At 47.5% G+C, this 21,622-nt stretch overlaps 1 protein-coding gene across 2 annotated transcripts in view; it reads left to right on the top strand.

Moving 5' to 3' along the window:
* The first annotated feature begins 11,119 nt into the window (after positions 1 to 11,119).
* Positions 11,120 to 21,622, top strand: part of MAPKBP1 (mitogen-activated protein kinase binding protein 1) — a 100,224-nt gene continuing 89,721 nt past the window's right edge. For both annotated transcript variants that reach the window (XM_065685689.1, XM_065685690.1), the window contains exons 1-2: positions 11,120 to 11,164; positions 11,965 to 12,293. In XM_065685689.1, the coding sequence (XP_065541761.1) occupies positions 12,177 to 12,293 (117 nt within the window). In that variant the 5' untranslated portion in view covers positions 11,120 to 11,164; positions 11,965 to 12,176. The remainder of the gene's footprint in view (positions 11,165 to 11,964; positions 12,294 to 21,622) is intronic.

Consider the following 21,622-nt stretch of genomic DNA (forward strand, 5'->3'; position numbering starts at 1 on the left):
CAGCGCTGGGTTGGCAGTGATGAACCACATGCAGCCAGGCCGTGCTGCTGCCTGGCTGCCTTCCCCAGCCGCTGGCAGTATCAGCTGAAGCCATTTTGGTTGTCTCCCCATGGGGAGGATGTAATTATCTTCTCTTTGCATGTCATTTCCTCCCCTCTATCTTCAAGAAAATCGGAACAGAAGGAGAAATGAGCTGTGTAACAAGCTGATAACCTGCTAATACTTTCGTCAGATTGAAACCAAAGCTCAAATAAGCCTGTGTGCTCTAATAGCGCTATGGATCTCCGTGGGTTTTGTGAACATTTCTCTCAAGAAACCGTGCTCTCTCCTCTTTGCAAGAAGCTTCAACACCAGCATAAACCCAGTCTGTTGTCATGGCAATGTCAGTAGTTGCCTTATCTCTATGCCAAATCATAGGTACTCATAGGATCACAGGAAAAATCAGGTGGGAAGGGACCTTTGGAGATGTGTTGTCCAGCCTCCTGCTCAGGGCAGGGCCAGCCAGGAGATCAAACCAGGTTGCTCAGGGCTTTCCCCAGCCAGGACTGAAAAACCTCAAGGGATGGGGATGGTGCCACCTCCATGGGCAATGCTTCTTGGCTGTTACTACCAGCCTTGCAGTTCCAGTCATTCTGGGAGTAGCATTTGGCTTTGCTGTGTCTTTGACATCTATTCCCTGTGCTCTCTATTTTTCACTACCTTGAGTCTATCCAAAAGAAGAATTTCCCTTCCACTTCAATTTCCTCCTTTTTTAGCAGGGTTATTACACCTCGCTTCATTGCTCATGAACATCCTAGCTCACACCATGCCACTGCCTTGCAGCCTTTCATCTGCTGAGGTGTTTAATGCCATGCTCATCACTGTGACATCTGAAGAGTTTCTCCCCTGAACTTAAGATCTGGCTATACTTTCATATTTCCCTCTCTTTTGGACAGTCATCTTGCCAGATGACTAATTGTCCGTGTTTTCTTGTATTTGATATTTGTTTTCTGCCCACATTGGCACTGCTTTAGGAAAGCATCCTTAACCAGAACAGTATTTGCACATTAGCAATGGGAACAAATGCATCCATACATACAAGTTAAATGTGGGCTTGACTGCTCTTCTACTAAAGCATCTAAATATTGCCATTAATCCCAGTCCTTCCTATTTGTTGTCATCTCTCTAAAGTGAGCTGGCCTAAAGAAAGAGTGTGTGTGTTTGTGTGTCTTTGTCCTGAAGGGCACCCACTTGCCAACTCTTTAGACAGGATCGTTCCATGAGTTTTGGGTTTCACTCTTCTCCTTCTTGTATCATATTTAGTATAACATGTCCTGAGGGCAATGTGGTCCAAGGTTTGTCCTATTTAATTGAATTACGGTTGCCATGGCTAATGGAAAAGTCCAGTTTTATTCTGGACACTGAATTCTGCAAGCCAAAGTATTTTACAGAGGAAGGGGGAAACCTAGTTCTTGAGGTCTGTGTCAAGGAGCCAGGACATATATATATGGGCTATAAAAGGGATATATGGTAATTTGTTGTCCTACTTTTCTAGAAAATGCAGCTGGAGTTGGGTACCAAATTCAGGCTTATTGGAAAGTTCCACAGCCAAATGCCGCAGCTTTTTTTGTGCCTATCTCTGCTCTTTGGACAGATTCTCCTCGGGGACAGAGTTCAGCTTTGCTGCAGACACCTACCAAAGTCCTCTCAGAGAGCTTCACTAGAGAACCAAGCACAAGCGAAGGGACTGACATAAACTGCGTGCTTCTAGGCAGGGCTGGGCAGGGTACCACACCGAATTGATGCAGGGCCAGATTTCTGGTATTTGGTTTCCAAACAGCATGAAATGCAGTTTGCGTTTCAGCCCCTTCAGCATCTCTGAGGTGAGAGGATGGAGCTTGGTGCTCAGATGGAGCTTTGTGCTCAGGGATGCCTCAGTGCTGGGCCCTCCCCTCCAGGCTCCTGGGGCCTCCTTATTGACCTGCGTCCAACGTACAGACCCGAACCCAGCCCTGCCTGCAGGAGTGGGCCGCGGAGGTGAGCACACGGTGGGAGCAGCAGAACATCTCTGCGGGAGGCTCCAGGACGCAGCAGGAAGTTTTGGGAAAAACTGTCTTGCAAGGGTTTGTTTTGATGTTGCTTTTTGGTTTTAAGGATGTGAAAGGCAAAAAGCAGAGCAAGTAAAGGGGATATTCACGAGGCCTCACCCTCCAGGCAGGACTTCGTGAGAACAGATGGGGAACTGAGGCAAAAGGCAGTGCTTGAAACCTGGCCAGCGGAGTGTTGCTCAACAACATCAGAGAGACACAACTTGTGTTCTCCATTGCATTTGAGTTTCCAACATTCATACTTGAGCCCCAACGGGGAGAGCAGGGTCGTGACATGAGAGGAAATTCAGAACGTCATCAGTGTGCTAAGTGTGACTGCAGGAGACACAGCGAGGAGCTGTGAAAGCTGATACAAATGGGTGGATTTCATGGCCTGCAATATAATGCTTTGACATCACTTGTCATCAGGGGCACTTTCATTTTTGCTTGATCGCTTACAGTCTTGCTGTAGTTCTTAATTTTGCTAACAGTAGTAATAATAAAAGGCATCTGTGGAGGGCAGGCACATTCAGGCCATGCAGCACATTCAAGTTGTAAGATCTGTCGTGCCATCTTCTCAGTGCAAAAGCCAAAGCTGGCTGAGTTCTGGTCTATGCTGTCAGCTTGCTGAGGATCACCAAGAGCAAGACTAACTCCAGCCTGGCCACTGCCAGCTTTGGGCTTGCAGAAAATACTCTTGCTACATTGTTCTCCTTAATTACTGCTCTCTGGAAACGTAAGGCATGGAATGGAGGAGAATGAAACAAACAGGCTTATTTAGGTCAATTACAGAAGTCCAGGCTAATTGCGAGCAAAGTGGTAAAACAGGAGCAGACGGGGCTCAAAGGAAAACAATGCCAACAGTGACCTACATACTGTCAGGGAGGGAGGGGGGTTACAGAGCAGGCAGCGGGGAATGCACAGCTCAGCACGAGAAGGGGTTTGTGTGCTTCTCTCCTTCCAGGTCCCTGGGCCAGGGCCAGCCTGTGTGCTGAGCTTCGTCCCTGCAGCCTGCGCATGTAAGAACATCCAGGGACACATGGGCCAAGTGATGCAGAGACACTGTTCCCATGTGATGTGCAGCCCTGCAGGAGCTGCACAACCTCCTCCTGGAGCCTCAGGGCAGACCTGGAAATAACAGCCCCCCGCTTCCCATGCAGAACAGCCCTGCAGTGAAACTGGTGCCGTTTGTACACTGGCTTATGCTGCCAGAGGGAGGACATGTGAAGGACAATCAGTTGCTTAGACACATGCCATTGAAGATGTGTCGTGATCCCTTTCTGTGCCTGTAGCGGTAGGGAGCTCTCTCCAACCTAACCTGACCCAACCTAACCTTTCTGCAGGAAACCGTTCCCTGGGTGATCACAGAGCAGTCAGGCAGCAGGTTTCAACCTCTGCTCAGTGAGCCCTTGCCAGCACTTTCAAGATGTTTGTGAGAGGTAGATGTTCTCCATTACCTTTCAGAACCCCCTAAAACTCACTGCCAACAGGCTGAAGTGTGCCAGTGTCCACACCTCCACTCAGGGCAAAATGTTCATGGGCTCAAATGGGAAAGGTATAAAGTGACTGCTCTAAGGGAAACCTTTATCAATCCTCAGAGTTCATCCTGTGCTTTGTATTTCCAGAGAGCAGTAATTAAGGAGAACAATGGAACACAAATAACTCCTACAAAAGGCGACAAGGATTTGGCACCCCTTATTTAAGTACCAGCTCAGTCAAATGTTTTCCTATCATGTGGTTTTCAGCTCTGGACTCCCCTTGCAAGTTAAGGACCTCTGTATCCAACATCCAATCTCTGTGTGCCTGCCAGCCCTGGCGCCTGGCCAGTCAGCCCTCTCCTATCTGCATGCCGCTGTTCTTGTCTCTACCCACATCTAAGGTCTCAGCTAACTGCTGTCTAAACCAGACTTCATGCAAGACTGCAGTTACACTGTGGGCTTTTGAGACTGTCAAACCATTTGGTCCTGTGCGTTTATCAGACCTGACTAAGATCTAAGCTTAAAGAAATCACCATGGATTAGCCAGGGTGTAACATGGTGCATCTGGGTAACACAGCTTATCTGACCAGCCAAAGTTGTGACGGTGGGGAGCTTGACAGTGTCCAGGGTGAGTTTTGCCTCAGTACTTGCTATATGTCCTCTCTCACAGCCTCCATATAGACAGCAGGAAGCACAGCATGTTTACATTCAGCAGCTATGACATGATGCCACTGAAAAATGAACAACGCAGGTCCTGCTGCTGGTGAAAACTTAACAGGGTTTTAACACAGGGTACCTCCCTTCACAAGCTGGTTAATGCACCACGTATGAACAGGTACCCCCACTAGCAACACCAGGCCACAGTCAGTGGGTGTAACTGTTCATGTGTAGTGTTCTACCAGCTAAGCAGCTGCAACAGAAGTGGCCGGGGCTGAGGCTTCACCCTCAGGGAGCCCACAACCCTCACAGTGCCCTGGCAGGCTTGTCCCCCCCTGCAGCACCCACATCCTGATGAGGCTCTTGTGAGGACCCTTCACAGCACGTGCTGCACCAGGTGGCTGTCGGACATCCTGCAGCCGTTCCCCCAGGCTGAAATCAGCCAGCCCATATCTGTTTCTATCAGTCTCATCTGTCACCTCCCAGCACGGCTGGAAGCGTTCCTCACTGCACAGCGGATGCACACGTGCCTCAGGTGAGTCAGAGCATGGCCCTGGTTTGACAGCTGAGCCTGCACATGTACGCACATTGCTAATTACAGTAAAAATGGTTTTAATTGAGGGCATGGATTTTGTTGATCCCTTGAAATGCAGGAGTGACGCATCAAGTGGACAAGTTCATGTGTTGTAATAGCAGAGCCAACATTTAAATGGATTTGTAGGTTTTTCCTCCAGTTTAGGGCACATTCTTCTAATTCAGAAAAAAATGAGTGTAGCTTGGGGTTTCCAAGCACATCTGCACACCTGTTGTCTTACTACAAAAATTATCCATCCTTGGCACATACAAACCTTTTCTAAGCAGCATCTTCCTATCTTCAGTTGGGCTCTTTCTACACTACACATTTGTTCATGCTCCCCATGGTTTCTCTTTATCAGCACAATTTCCTGGCAGCCAGCTGAAAAGCATTCATGCATACAGGTATATATATTTAAAGCTCATCTGGGATCTGTGATATAAGCATATTCTCCCTGGATGCATCATGAACCATAGATGTCTGCATGACTTTTCCATGGGAACACAAGGATTAAAAATCCTGTGTAACTGCTGGCTGGAATCTAAACATTTCAGGTACCAGGAGCCTGATAAAAGACCCAGACTACATTTGGCAGCCATTTCCAGAAACTCATTCTGCTTATCCCTTGTAGCTGAGAGAGAGGAAAGCTCACTGGGGAAAAACGAATTGACAAAACCAATTAACTCCGGTTAGGCTTCTTTACCTGACATGCTGTACACTGAGCTTTGGAGATCTCTGTGTGTCCTGCAAAGAATCCCCAATGCATTTGTTTCATTAAGAGGTTAATAATTAAATTGTTAAGAAGCTTGCAGTTATTTTCATAGGTAGAGAAAATGTAAATGTAAATACCCTTTATATATTGCATGGTAGCTGCTTTTCTTCTGTTCTGCTCTGCTCTGCCTGTTTAGTTTCTTACATAGTTATTTTTATTCTGGACTAGACCAAAGCTGTTTATCTTTCCTCCTCCCTACGTGAGTGCCTGCTGTTCACTCTTCTAACAAGACAACAGGTGGAAAAAGGCATCATGACCCTGCTGAATCAACATCCTGTGAGGCTAAAATGATGGCAGTTAGCCTAACTGGAAAGCAGCGCCATGGTCCTTTGCAGGCAGGAGGGTAGACAGCTCTTACAGAAGAAGACTGAATGCTCTTCTTCCACAAGGTTCCAAAGTGTGTGGGGAAAGTGTGCTCTCTGCTCGTCGCTTGGCCTGAAAGCTGCCCAGGAAAATGAGGGTGTGGAGCAGAATGTCTGTCCCCACGATTTCTTCAGACACACATGAGCAAGTTCAACCCATGCTCTAAGCTGTCTGGAAGCTATGAATCTGCATGAGCGTGACGCTGATCCCTGACTAACTCACCTGGTCTCTGAGCTGGCCTCAATTGCTCATGCTGGCTGCCACAACTTCCAGCTTCGAACTCACTCTATCACCAGGAGAACAAGTCATCTCCAGCATGTTAGTGTCTGAAAAATGAAATCCTTTCCCACAACTGTTTCTCTGACTAAGAAATCAATAAAGAAATGGTAAAAGCAAGCTCATCAAGCAACTATCCTGGGTCATGGGTGCAATGTGGGTTGGGGTTTCTGAGGCACAGAGCACCTTGCTGCCTTTGTCAGTGCTTGGGTAGTGCTCAGTGGTTCTGGTGATGGGACCATGGCTGGCTGGAGGGTCAGCTCACACTCCTTCCCACAGGTGATGAGAAGAGCTCTGTGTATAAGGAGAACAAGTTAAAGGAAAGGTTTTAACATCATACTGAGAGGGCTTGTGTGGCACTTCTGCTCCACTGCTTTGTGTCTTCTTTTACATGCTCTTTTTTATCATACTTTTTAGTAGGGAAAGAATTTTGTTTAAAATCACTTCTAAAATGTTCCTTTGGCTTGGAGCCCTACAGGACAATTATGGGATTATTTGCAAGATGCTATTTCTTAGAAAAGGACAGCGAATTTCTGCAACAGAGAAAACATTTTCAGATACTTCATTACCTAACACTTAAAAATGCAGCATTTAACTGATGGAGGCATCTGTTGTCTCTCATTATTTATGCTCTCTCTCAGAAGACTACTTTAAGAACGCATCATTCAAGACCAAATGCCACAAATGCCAAAGAAGAAATACATAATTTATTCATGGTACGTTTTCCTTTCTGGTGAGGAAGAATTTGTGACCTCTAGAGAGATGCTGAAAATCCTATTGCCTTCAGTTATCATTAACTGATCTCAGTCAAGGTGCTGCCCTGTGGAGATGGGCCCTATAGGAACATACTGTAAAGGACAAGCCTTGTCCTGAAGTAAAGGCAATGTACTAAAAGGTGAGCAATAGTGGGAACCACAGTAATCAGTGTGGTGGGTGAGCACAGGGAGAAGCACACACACCATTACAAGCCACGCATGGGTAACTTTAATGCACTGTGACAGAAGCAGCAGCAAATGACGGGCCAGCAGATTACCTGCTTGACTGCTGCTGTGGGAGAGCTTATTTTGGATACCATGACCAAAAGCAACATCAGGAAGCATGTCATGGAGCAGCGGGTTTGCCAACTGCTTCCAGACATGCCACTGGATGAAAAGTAGAAGTTTATTTCTCTTCATTTCAAGTTATTCAGTATTTATTGGAGGATAGGACTGGGAAAAGAGAAGCCACGCAGGTTAGCATCATTTACTCCAGTTTCACTCAAGCTAAAGCTCTAAAGTGCCAATAGGTGTAGAGTCAGTGCAAGGGCTTTGCACTAACCTTTCCCTGTTGGATATTACAATTGGAAAATGGGGCCCTTCTAATGATGAAATAGGTGTGTGGTAAGACTTGTCCTGCCATCCTAGAGGAAGCTGGTGATTCCTGCTTGTTTTTCTTCTGTATTAATAGGATCAAAGTAAAAAAGGGCAAGTGTTTGTATTAATAAAATCATAGAAAAAGTTTCTTTAAAAATCACTGGCAAAGTCCTGCTCTTTGCCTCATACGTTGAAGAATATGAGGCAAAATCCTCATACTCTTCATCAGTACGAACTGCTGAAAGTCTGTAACATTTTATCCTGCTTAAAAGATAACTAGCAAGGTAGTATGCTTCTGTTGGAAAATCAGAAACATCCCTTCCCTGTCCTAGTGCCTTTTCATTGACTTTAGAAGTCCACTGATGTTTCAGAGTTAGCCTGTCTCTTCAGTCGCTTCACAGACACAAAGAATTGTAATCACAAATCACATTATGCTGTGCTCAGCTTTCAACAAAGGAGGAACAATGCTAGCTGATTTAAACAGCGTCTCCCAAGCACACATCTCAGCTGTGCCTTGTTTTCAAAGACATCCATCAGTTCTTTCTCAAATGTATGCATGTTTCTCCCAAATGTGATGACTCTGATGTTTTACTGTTGAACAGCAGACATTTAAGGACCATCAACTATGGTTTTTTTCTCTCCTGTGGAATGCCAGGTCCCAGTTCTGTAGAGGCTGGTGCCTGTTTGTAACTCCATGTCCAGTGTGAGTAGTTCCACTCACTGGAATTGATAGCCTGGATGAAACTAAGCACAACTGTAAATCTTCATAGAAGAAGGGTTTTATTTTTGCAGCAGCAGCTCTGGTTTCCTTCATGAATTTCTCCTCACCCGTAGCAACAGGGCACTGTTATTCACCAACAGGACAACTGGGTCGGTAGGAATGGACAACATTCACATTTACTAGAAGAATCCTTTTCTTATGTGACACCTTTTGGGTTTCAGGCCATGTCTGGGGCTGAAAGCTAAGATCCCTAAATGATTTTATGATTACATACTTATATTCCTAGCTCCTATAGACTTCAGTTATTTTAAAAGTAACTGCAACATTACCAACTCTTGAGATTTCATTGTAAATCTCACAAAATTTGGCATCTTTTGGAAAGCCCTGGTTCTGGAACCGTGACTTTCTGACAGCACCAAGCATGGATTTCTCAATGGCACCTGTGCATCAAAACTAAAGCCTAACAAAGGTTAGAAATCGACAATTTAAATTAACTTCCTGCAGGTTAAGTCACATAACTGGAGCTGATAGAGATCAGACTGATATCCTATGTTATGCCTCTGGGTGTTTTCATCAATATAATGCAGGTTTCTGACCAGTCAAGCCTAAAGATCGTAGTCCTGCAAGCCCTTGTGCCTGCTCAGAATCCCACTTGGAATGCAAACAGCCTTTTCCTGAAATTCAGGCAGAGCAAGTTCACATAATCACAAGACGTTGATGGTGGCAATGTGCTGGCCACAACGGGCACTGATAAGGGGAAGACCACAGCTCCTGTGAATCCTCTGTTGTGGTAAACCTGTGCCTGAGCATCAGCAAATTTGCATGGGCTATATTTTGGGAATTATCATCTCCAATTGCTGTGAAAACTCTGGGTTTCAATTAGTCACTGAAGATGGGACAGTCAGCAGAGATGGGAAAGGGAAGAGGGCACCCACAATCGGAAACAGGGAGCCAGAAAGATGCTCAAAGGGCGAAGGACAGATTGCAATGAAGGACAGAATTTGTTGAGGAAGGGGGTGCTAGCAGGACTTTTCCACCCTAAGAAATGCTGGTTTCCTTTCTCCCCTCTAGGGCTTTTGTTGTGGAGATGTATTTTAGGCCAGTGTGGACATGTACAGTTGCTTTGAACTCTTATAGCACTACGTCCTAAATGTTTGCCCTTCGATAGCAATTCAGAGCTGGCGGCCTGTGAAATCTGACTCCCCACTCCTCTCATGTGGTTAGAAGGTACAGTAGGGCAGCTCTCCTTCCCCATTTGGGAAGCTCAGTGGCTTCTGAACTCCTCCATGGGGACCAGCTGCCAGGCAGCTCCAGGACAAAACCTTCTTGCTGGCTTCGTGCGTGTTTGCTTCTAGGTTCCCACCTGCGGTGAGCCAGCACACAAGCATCCAAATGTCCAAGTCCATGGGCTCCATCCCCACATCTTAATGTGACACTGGGCTGCCAGATTCCTCGTAAGAACTTTGTGGAGCTGAGGGGAGAAGGAGCTCTTCAAATCTTACGAGGAGCAGCTGAGGGAACTGGGGTTGTTTAGTCTGGAGAAGAGAAGGCTCAGGGAGGACATTACTGCTCTCTAACTACCTGAAGGGATGGAGTGAGGTAGGAGTCAGTCTCTTCCCCAAGCGACAAGTCATAGGACAAAAGGAAATGGCCTTGAGCTGCACCAGGGGAGGTTTAGATTGGATATTAGGAAAACTTCCTTCATGGAAGGGGTAATCAGGCATTGGAACAGGCTGCCCAGGGCAGTGGTGGAATAACCTTCCCTGGAAGTGTTCAAAACCCACACAGATGAGGCCCTCAGTGACATGGGCTAGGGGTGGCATTGGCAGTGTTGGGGGTAAAAACTGGACCCGATGATCTTTAAGGTCTCTTCCAGCCTAGCTGGTTCTATGATCATAGGTGGGAACCTATAGGTACCTATGCAGTGGGGTCCTACCATGCCATTTTGGGGCGGTGGAGTCATCTGTAACGCCCAGGGGCTATGGTCTTGGCTTTTGCCAGCAGCCTCTGCACCAGCCAGCTCTGCGATCACTGCAGCCTCAGCAGAGGATCCAAGCACCACATCTGTGTCGTTACAAGATGTGCATCATCCAAGCCAGGCTACCCTGTGGGAAGGCACTCAACTTTTTCACCTCCATAGTGACACGTAGAACTCCAGTGCTCCCAGAAGCACCCTCAGCACCGTCACATCAAGAAGGCCCGCAGACCCTGCGGCTGCCACAGCACTGGCACCCTGTCCCCGTCGCACCTCAGTGGCAGGGCCATGCAGCCCCACAGCGGGCGCGGCAGCCTGTCCTTGCCCTGAGGGCTCCTGTCAGCACAGGCTTCCCGTGGTGCCGCGCCACAAATGGCCGCCGGTGCGCGGGGCAGATGGTGAATGAGAGCCCCAGTGACGGCAGCCCCCCGCCCAGGTGTTGGCGGTGGGACACAGCCTGAGGGGCGCTGGGCACGGCAGAGCGGGTCCCTCCCCTCCCGGCCCCAGACGCACTTCCAGCTCCCCGACACCACGGAGCGCCGCAGCTCGCCCAGCGCCAGCGCCAGCCCCCACCCTGAGCGCGCTAACGGCTCCCGCGGGTCCCGCCCCGCTGCGCGCCGCGGTTTGACCCGCGCGGGCCGCCGTAGCGTGTCCGATCGGCCGCGCCGGGGCTGCGTGCGGCGGGGAGCGGCTGGGCGGCGCTCGCCGCGGGGCTGCGGGGCTCGGCGGGCGGCCTCGGCCCCCCGCGTCCGGCCGGCACACGCGTGCGGAGCCGCCCCCGCGCCGCCTCCCGCGGAGGGAACGGCCCCCGCCCCGCCCGCAGGGGCGGCCCGCGCCGCAGCCCCTCCTCGGCGGAGGCCGGCTGCATGGGCAGGCGCGGCGGGGCCCCGCGGTGGTGGCTCTGCCGGCAGAGCCGCTGCTGAGGGCCAGGTAGGAGAGGTGGGAGCAGCGGGTGGAGGAGGCGCGTCCCGTCAGCCCGCGGTGCCGCTGCGGGGAGGGGGCTGGCGGTTGTGCTGACTCGGACGTTTCTCTCCTTCCCCTTCGCTCTTTCTCTCTCTCTCTCCCTCTTCCCCCCGCCCCCATTTTGCGCGGAAGCCGGAGGATGTATTTGCTGCAGGCTTTGACCAGACCCCTTTTTCCCCCCGGCAGGCACCGGGGCTTCGGGAGAGGCGAAGGGTTTGTAATCGTTGGCAGCAGTCAGTTCCTCCTTCACCGTCTTTATAAACGAGGGGTGCGAGGATGTGAAGTCTTATATTCCTTTATTGTCAGATATCACCCACGAGATATATATGTGTGTATGTGCTTACAGCAGAGCTAAATTTGTGAGAGTTAAAAACTCCGTCATGTTTGTTCTTGGTGTGCTTCTGCGGTTTGGTATTTAATAATGAAGCACAGTGCTGTGCTTTCCTGTTTGTGAAGCCTAAGGTAGAATGGATGAGTATGGAGCAAAAGCAAAGGGCTGGATGGACTCTGTTAGTGGGCTCCAGTGGTGAGGATTTTTATCTTTGTCATGAAATGATACTGAAGCATAAAGCATAATGTTTTGATCTGGCGATTTGGTTTAGATGTGCCAGTGCGTACTAAAAAGATCATGATTCTCGTGGAAGCCTCTGAGAGTAAGCAATGCTGCACCCATCCTTACCATAAGCTGTTGCATTTGGCATTTCTTGCAAAGAATGAGGGTAGAATTTGTTGCGAATGTTGTACTGACCCATGGGTGCATCTTTCAGTTTAGATTACTGCTGATTTGATCCTCTGGAATCTGCAAGAGAGAAGTCTGCCAGCCTCTGTGAATAGCTCTGCAGTGTAACAGGAGTGGAGTTCCCAAGCAGAATTGCTGAGAGCTATGTGAACGGGTGTAAGCAAAGCTGAGCACGTCGGGATTTCTGCCTTGGCCCTGGACTTGTGTGTGTGGGGGGTGAACACCCTCTGGCACCTGGAGATGATGTCGGTCGAAGGGTCTACAATAACAAGTCGGATCAAAAATCTGCTTCGCTCCCCTTCCATTAAGCTGAGGAGGAGCAAGCCTGGGAACAAGCGTGAAGACATAGGCAGCAAGGTGAGTGCTGTGTTCCTTAAGGTCCCATCTATACTAACAGTACAGCTTTGGGAGACCTGGTGTAACTGTAGAGTGATGCAGAGCAACTGATATGTGACTGTAGTCTGTCTCTTAATTGGGATCTTTACTGTGCTGCATATCCTTGCTAAAGCCCTGATTCTTCTGCTGAAGCACTTCTTTTGCTTGTGTGTTATCTACCCATTCTGTATCAGGAAGCTTTTGGGATTTTCCACACTGTGGTGTGTGGAGTTACAGATGACTGACAGGAGAAATATAATACTGCCTCTTCCTCCATGTTTCCAACTGCAAACCTGCATTACTGGCAGCTGGTGATACGCAAAGACTGTGTAAGCAATTGCTCTCAGCCTCGCAAAGGAGTGTTCTCTGAGTGTGTCGGGAAGGATGGAATGGTCTGAAAGATGGAGGATGAGAGATGTATCTTGGAGGTGACTGTTCAGGTGGGGTCTGCATTCCACAGGCCTGGATGTGCTTTTCTCCATATTCCTCCTCTGTGTGCTTCAGACTCCCTTCCCTTGGAGATGTCTGTGGTATAATGCTTTGACCTGAAAAATCCATAATTCTTCCTGGTGTTGTGGAGCATTCCTGACAGTCACTCACTGGGAATTGACTGGTGTCATGAGGAGGATGACTTAATCCTGGTTGTGGGGAGAACAGGAGCCGGGTGGCATTGCCTTGTGCTGACGGCAGGCACCCCTGAGTCAGGGCACCTCGCTCTGTCCCTTCACTGATTCACTTGTAACCCTGTGCAAATCACTCGGCCTTGTGTAGCTTGCTCTCTCCATAAATAGAAAGGTTAATCCCTCCCCCCTTGTAAAGGCTCACTAATAAATAAGAAATGCTTGTAATCTGTGACTGCAAAGTGCACTCATTTGTCTCGAAACAATAGTGCTTCAAAATTTATCTCTTGGAGTGAAGAGTGCGTGTAAAACTTCAGGGGAAGTAAATGACACCTTACCTAAGTGTCCTGTCCCCAGCATAAAATCCTGTTCTGGTTTAGGTCAGTTTCCCTGAGATGGCTATTTCATGCCAAGGAACACAGTATTCTCTTGCCAAGAAAGGGAAAAACCTGCTTGGCTTCCTCAGAGCTGTCTAGAGGAGAGTCCTTAGTGTTTGTGCATGACCTCAGTGTGTTCATGTGCATGCATGCACTGCATTTAATGCAGCCTGTGGCCTGCCAGTGAAAGGTGCATTGTAGCTGTTGCTGAAGAGCAGTTTGTTGATCTGTATTCTGCAGAAACCTCCGTCAAAAGAGCCAAAATCCACCCGTACCACCATGTGCAGTGGGTATTGTATTCTTGCTGTGTGAACAGGAGCTGAGATCTGCATACTCCTTTTCAGGGCTGTGACTTGCTGCTGTGTACCCAGGATATTCTCTGGTACCTGTTTGGTTTTGTTTTCCTTGCACATGCCTTTTGGAAGAGCTCTGTTGTATCCCCTGTGCTGTCTCTCCCAGTGTGCGGTTAGGGCTGTCTGATCCCCTGGGGACATCATGGATTCATTCCACACCATCAAATTAGGGTTTGAGGGCTGGATTAAGAGCAGTTAATCAGTGAGATGCAAAGGAACTGCTGTGGAGTTTGCTGGCAGAAGCAATTTGTTATGTCCTCATCATCAACTCTGTCATTTGATGTGGTGGGTGCTGGTGTTGGTTTCCTAAAGGGATCTGCTCTGAGTTTTCCTCAAGTGAGTTACAGCCTGCTCTTTGTGGGACAGCTGAAATGTGCAAGACAAGAGGGAGTGGGCCCCTTACTAAAGATCCAACGTATGTTGGTTTTATGTGGAGATATCCCCTCTGCTGTGTGTGTGCTCTTCTACCTTCCAAGGTGAGAAGCATCTCTACCTGTCTAAACCAGCAGGATTCAGATCCTCTCTGTCTGATATCGGGTGTAAGTGTAAATTGCTTGGGGCTGAAATCGAGCATCATACACATCGCTCCTCAAGGACCTTTGCTGACCTGCAGGGAGAAATCCTCAGGCATCTTTGTCTCTTGGACTTTTTGAGAAATGGCTACTCCAAAAGATGTATGTGACTCTAGTCACATGGAAATGCAGAAGGGCCTGTGAAGCTGGTAGCTATGGCTGGTCATCTCAGCTGACTGCTGCTTGATTACATAGGATAGAGCGGGACTGCTGCCCTAGATTAACACTTGAAAGTTTATACTGTGCTTTGTATGTGCAGATACAGGTGAAGCTCTGTGGTTCCTCTGAGACCCTCAAGCTTTTATTGCAGCGGGCTGCTCAATTTAAGATGGACAAGCACCCTCAGTAGCACTACCTTGGCTTCCATGAGCTGTAATTTTCCCTTGCAGTGGAAAGTGTCCCTTGTGTCCCTGCTCTTTCTTAAGCAGCTCTTTGTTGGTGTGAGGCCTGTCAGACTCAGTGGTCAGGGACAGACCTCTTGGGCAGTTAGTGACACTGAAAATTGGCTTCTTTCAGTGTAACAGCTGTGTAATGCTGGGCTGGACGTAGGCAGGCTGTGGGAGGCTGGCTCTGCAGAGACCTGTTTGTGCATTGCTCTGCAAGGGGGAGTGTGGGTAAGCGGAGATACTTTGCATGATGGCTGTGCAGGACATGCACTGTGTTACTTGGGAACTATACAAGAGAGAACTTGTTTTGGTGCTTTTATTAGGACTTATTTTTTTCTTAGAATTAATGCATGTCTTTTCTGTGCAGCTGCAGAAGATCTCCACAGGAGTAAAACTAAGGAACCAATATGTAACCATGGATATTTAAAAAAATAATAAATAAAATAAGGGGAAGGAACAGGAGCTCTTTGAAGCTTGTTGACAAACTGGATGTTGTGTTTGGGTTTGTTACTGCTTTTTGGAAACAACTTCTGTTTTGTGAGAATCCTGAGTTTTGCTGCTGCCCGATGAGCTCTGTGCTTAGACTTCTTCTTTTTAATTTGTCTTCTGATGATGGCTTGAATCCACTTTTCCTGTCTTCTCCAGATCTTGAACCAATATAGAGCTGGAGCACAGTGACTTAAGTCTAGGCCTGTTGATAGTTGGAATTGTAACATGTGAGTGTGGTGGCTGGAAGCTACTGTTTCCTCAGACAGGTTGGTTGGCCACCATTCAATTTCTAGAGGATTTCTAGCCCTATCAGAAATCCAGCCATGCATCTGGCCACCATGCTAGTGATTCCAGTGGAGACACATAGGTAGAAACTGGGCGCTGAGTACCTTTGGAGTGGCACAGGATCACCCTGAATAAGTGGCACTATCAGAACAGTTGGGCAGCTAAGTGTTGAGCCATCTCCTATTGCTAAAATGTATTGGTTGTTCCAGTACCCTGCAACTTGACTACACAAATCTTTCTCTGCTCACAGAAGTAATGTACCTGAGGAGGTATAGTTTTTGCTGTTCATACTGTTAAGCTCTACTCTTGTAAATATAAGCATCCTTAAAACTGATGTAGCTGTGCCTATTTAGGATATGTTTGTGTGGTATCCTCAGTCAAAGCAGATTATGAATGTCAATGTAGAAACAAATTGCTGCAAAACCTGCTACAGCCTTTTCCCTAAAACAGTAAGCCAGTGAGTCAAAAAACACATTTGGAATTTGCTGCTTGTTTCTTTGATCTCTCCTGTTCTTTTTCTAAGCCAGAAATATTTCAAGTTGCCAGTTTAAAAGAGGTCTTTGACTAAAACCTGATATTCCCCAGCAGGAAGTCATTCAGCACTTGGATTGTCGTATCATGGTCTCCCCTCACCAAGCGTCATGCGAACATGTGCAGCTGGAGCCCCTGTTTCCACTCTATCATGCTGGGTTGGATTGGGTGGCTCTGCAAAACCTTTCTGAGAGCTTTCATTCTGAAAATGACACCTAAGATGTTCCTGGTGAGGCAAGGTTTCCTGTCCTCCTTTGAGGCATGGTCTGTTCTTACTGCCTGCCTCCTGGCTCCTATCAGCCTAATGGTAGCTCCCTGGTTAGGGCAGCTGAAACCCATACACATAGCTTTGTGTTCTCCAAGTGGACAGGTACAGATTTAAGAGGGCAGCAGAGCCATGGGAGCTTGAGTCGCTCCATGCCTTGTCATGCCCCTTGCATTCCCAACACAGTTCTCCAGCTTCTTAATCCCCTGAGAAGCTGCAGGGCTGGGCTAGGACCACAAGCTGTCCTGGACACAGGAAAGTGGAGTAATGTTCCTGGCCTTGCTGTAGCTTCCTGCCTCCAGCACATAGTCTTTTATGTTTAAAAATACTGTAGCTTCCAAAGTGAATCAGTTTAGTCTGCTACTGGCCTTAACTGGATCAGCTGAGAGTTGCCGAACCTGAACTGGAAGAGAATCAAAAAACACACAAGTTTGATTCACTGATATAAATGCTTCAGATATCATCACCTCTTATTAAATCTTCTAAGGCGCAGCTGAGGCTTGTTGCAGAGTGGGATTCTTGGTAAGTCTTTGGAAACAACTTGGTCCTTCAGCAGCGAAGCCTGATGGGTTCCTTGTAGGCAGCACTTCCTAGGGAGCTAGATGTGGGGCTGAGCAGGCTGACTGTGTGGGTGAAGTAGAGAGCAGCCTGTCTGATGCTGTCATAAGCTTTTGCTTTGGCAGGATTTGGAAGGGTCTTTTACATAATGCTGGTGCTTTTGAGGAGCTGTTCAGCACAGTATTGCCCTATTTTAGTTCTCCACTCCACTAGAGTCTGAGCAGTGCTCAGCCCACCAGGTCTGGGACCAGTGCAGCCAGTGGCACAGCTGAGAGGATGCATCTAACCATTGTGTGGTCTTCTGCTGCTGTGCCTGTTCTGCTTCAGCATTCGTGAATGTTGTGTGCCCCTGGTTGATAGCTGGGGATCTCTGCACTGCTCAGTCTAAACACACTCAATTGCTTTAACAGCTTAGGGGCTGCTGTCCAGAGATAGAAGGGATTTCGTGTCTGTCTCTGGTCAGGCTTATAACAGTGTTCTTTAAAGGAGAAACAAAGGCTGGTTAGCTTCTCCATAGCCAGACTTGCATTTCGGTGGCATGTCTGTATGTGCAGATAGTCAGTGGAATAGATGAGTGTCATAGCGCAGGGGCTGAATCCTTCCCTCCCAGGCTGCTGTGGTCCCCTCTACTCCATCTTCAAATACATGGTGCTTAAGATGACCCTATGTTAACAATTTCACACATTGGTATAGGTTTTCCTTGTTCCGTTCTTCACTCTATGAATGTTATACCTTGCCTTGAAATTACAGGATAATCTGGCTAGCTCTGCTAACAAACATGAGTGTTAAATGTGACTTGCAGCCATAGAGCATATCAAAGCCGAAGTGTTTCTGCTGGTGGACTGCATCACCTGTTGCTTTTGGTTCTTGAAGTATGGTGGATATGAAAGCATATAACAATTCTACATGTTTGTTTTTTGTAGTTTGCAACTCTGTCCATGAACCACTGTGATCCTTCTTGCAAATCTTGAGACAAGGTTGCTGGAAAGATCCTCTTTTCTACCCACCCCTAAATAATGTGCTGTTTCTACTGTGGAAAACTGCAGGAAGACCACTCCACAGAAGGACAGGGAAATGATGTGCAAACAGCTGGGGTACAATCAGCATAAATAACACAAACCAGGTCATCTGCCTAAGTGGGTTCAAATGGTTCTTGCTTCCCCTGGCTGATTGAATGGTGATTAGCTGGATGGTGTTTTACAGCTGCTGTGGTCTTGCCGTGCATGTTGTTCTTCGCCTCCTTCAGATGAGCTGGGTATTCTGAGAAGGCACGTGGGACTTCAGCTAGCCTGGCTGGAGCGACTCATAAGCAGGTTTTAGTATGACCCTGCTGTGTTAGATAAGGTGTACGCATACAGACTGATGATCCCCTTTTGCTTGTGGGCTGTTGTTCTACAGTGGGCTGTGAAGCATGTATCGGAGCCTTTACTATCTGGGATGGTAACATGACGGAGGTCAAGGCTGGTCAGAGCTGTTGCGTTTGCTGCTTGCTGGTCAGAGCTGTTACTCACTGTGGTGCAGGGACAGCTGGTGGAGAAAGACGTCCACAGACACAGTGGAAAGAGACCTCCTCCAAACTCTACCACCTGTTTCCCTGTCCATGCTGTGGTGTATCGCCTCATTTGTTTCAGGAGGGCAGAACAAGTGAGTAATGTTTGGGAGTCAGGCCAGGTTGGACCACTATATGCTTTTGTATCATCAGGGGTCTGCAGGTGCCTGTAAAATGACTTGTATGTTATTTCACTCTCCCCTGTGTCTAGTGAAAAGCAATTGCAGGGCATCACCTCCTCTTCAAGCTAAGAAAGTGGTGGTCAGCATTTTGTTGGCTTGGGAAATTTGAGTAGATATTTTGCTTCCTGTTGATCAGGTCTGAAGGAGAAGTTGCTTGATTAGCCTTGGTACAGTTTTCTCTGTGAGAGTGAAAGCAGACACCATGTACTAGCTAGCATTTGACTTATGTAAAGGTTTCTTGTCTTGTTTGGGGCAGGGAGTGGCACTTACATGTGCTTTCCAGAATGGAGTCCTGATATTAGTGCTGAGTGATCCCAGCTAAGGTCTGAATAATTAACTAGCACTAAGCCCAGTTTCAGTCACTTCAGCCTTCTGTTTGTATCTGGTGTACCTGCCCCCACTGAGCTGGAAGTTTCTGAGGGCTTCTGTAGATGCAGGGAGCATGGGAGATGGGTTGTAGTGTGCTCTCTGCTCTGGTTTCCAGCTCCAGATGTGGGCTGGTCCCTGTGCCTGAAACCCCACAGGCTCTGCTGAGGCTGTGCCCATCAAAGGGTGGCTACTGCAATTGAGAGAAACCTCCCGCTGTTTCCTTTCACCACAGTGCTGCTTAGCCTTGCCCTGAGCATGCCTGCATGTTATGCAAGGAAAATACAGCTGAGCTCTACAGTTGTTGTAACCAGCAATGGATCTGTGCCCTGGGATCTGTCTTCAAAAATACTGGTGCAAAGGCGAGTTGCTTCTAGTGTTCGTATGACCGTAGACTGCAGGAGCATCCCATCTCTGCCTGGCTTTGGTGAGCATTGGACAGACATGGATAAATTAGACCCAAACTAGAGAAGCTTCAGTCTTAAATAAAAGGTGTGTGTGTGGAATGGGACATGCTTTTCGTATACAGACATGGCTCCAAACTCCCACAGGAAGTCTGAGGCAGGCCTAGAAATTGAATCCTCATCCTCTGAGGCCATATCTTAGCCTTAGCCACAAAGTCCAGCCTCTTGCAGCTTACCAGCAAGGTTTCTTATATCTCCTATGTGAGGACTGTGTGTTCATTTAGGATTATTTGCTTAAAAGTTCCCAGAATGTGCTGTTGTAAATGTTGACTTAGTTCCATTGTCACTACTGATTTTGGTAGCTCTGGTGATGATGACTTTCTGACAGGCCCAAGCAGATTAAGCACCATATGAATTAGAGCTGTGGAAACCCCAGTAAGCCTTGTAATTTTCCTTGTGTCCCAGGAGACCAGCACTGTTGTTAGTTACTGTGGGGAAACTTTGATTGAAAATAGTACTATAGACAAGTTTATGGACTGCTGGTGTATTCAGTGTTTCCAAGTCAATAGCAATAAAAGGCAGTCCTGCTTGTTCTCCCAAATACAGTATTAAAATTCATAGTTGGTCAAGCAGGCTCATGTGATTTAATAACTAATATGAGATTTCTTACCTGGTGCAGTTTGAACAATGGCATTCCTTCCTTACAGTGATGGTTCTTGAATTTCTGCATCTCCCAAACAAAACTGTATAGCTAGACTGAAATTTCCTCCATCACGGATCCAGAGAGACTCCTTTCTCTGGAAGACAGTAGATTATTGGGGGCTGCATAGTAGTAGAGAGTTACAGCATTAACAAATGGCTTGAAAGCAGGCAGATGGAGTTTCTGAGAGAAGGAGCAAGCAACTTTGTGGTAGTGTCAGTGGATTCAAGGATACAGACCTGTAAACTCCTGGTTTTCTGCCGAGTAGGCACTGTGAAGAACAGTGCTGCCTGTTCAAAAACCCTTCCCTGTTCACAAGCAGGCTCTGCACAGGGCAATCGTTTGAAGTGCCAGTACTGAAGTGTTAGCTATGTCTCCTGTGCCCAACAGTGGTAGCCTTTGAGCTCTCCAAAGGGCTTTGAAATTGGTTGCTCACCTTTGAGTAGCACATAAGGGGCTGCTTGCCTTTGAAGTCTTGTTTGTACTAAGGATGCTTTCATTTGCAAAAAAAAAAAACCCAACAAACCCCAAGCTCAGCCCATCATTGCTCAGCCCAGGACTTTGCAGCAAAGGAGCTTGAGTTCATTACACAGTCCCTAATGCAATTGAGCTGCTGGAGTCTCTGAAACACCAAATAGGACTGAGAGTGAAAGAAGTCTGTGCAAGTCATACCTCCTGCCTGCTCTTGGTGCTCAGAACTTGCCATGCAATGTCCTTCAGCTATGGACATGGATGGTAAGGGGATGGGGATGGTGTTGGAGGTATCCAGAGAGGGCTGGATACCCCAATGAGTAAGGGTGTTTGTGATGAAGCACTTATCTATGCTGAAAACAATTTGCAGACTAAGCTTCTATGACATGCTGTCTTATTGGAAGAGTCTATTGAATGAGCCTGTCCTTCAAAGAAACAGGCTATACCAGTGAAAGGGCTTCTTTTTGCAAGTTACATTGCAGCAATATTAGCGTCTTTTCTGCAAGAGTTTTGTCTGGGCCAAGAATGATGCTTTTCATGCTCCTAACCAAAGCTTTCTGTGCTGCTGAAATGTGTAAAGGTAGAATGAACCTTGAAACAGAGCTGTGTAATTTTTAGCGTAGTGCAGTTGGTTTCGAGTTCTATGCTCTGCTCTTTAGAGTCTCTGAACCCTTTTTTCCCCCTCAATGTAAAACAGGCAGGATACTTACCCACTTACTGCAAAGTGTCCCCACATCCAGAACTTTAAAACAGGTGCATAACTCCTTGCTTTTGGCTTGTCTCCCAGTTTTGAACTAGATATAGCAGTCCCAAGCATAGTTGTTTCAAACCTGCTTTGGGGTGTCATCCTTCTTGGGCAGCTGGGTCCAGAAGCATTGCTGACTGTCAGCTGGAACTGACAAATGTGTGATCTGCTTCATTTGTTTAAGCCCACCTTGTCCCACCTCATCTGGTTTTCTTGGACTGAACCATGGCCAGATATGCTTCAAAAATGTTTCTGTATATCTTGCCCAACCATGAAGGATAGCTTGAGGGTGTTTGCCCAGTCTGTGTCCTGAATCCTGCTACAGGAATGGTGCTGGAGGGGAATGGAGACAACATCACATAAAATGCTCTTACTGGAATGCATTAACAACTATTTCTGAGGAGTGTGTGGTGGGCTTCTGTGGATATAGTTGTTTCTAAAAGCCTGAGCTGCTTTTG

This window comes from Lathamus discolor, chromosome 6, assembly GCF_037157495.1.
Source record: "Lathamus discolor isolate bLatDis1 chromosome 6, bLatDis1.hap1, whole genome shotgun sequence".
Taxonomy (NCBI): Eukaryota; Metazoa; Chordata; class Aves; order Psittaciformes; family Psittacidae; genus Lathamus; species Lathamus discolor.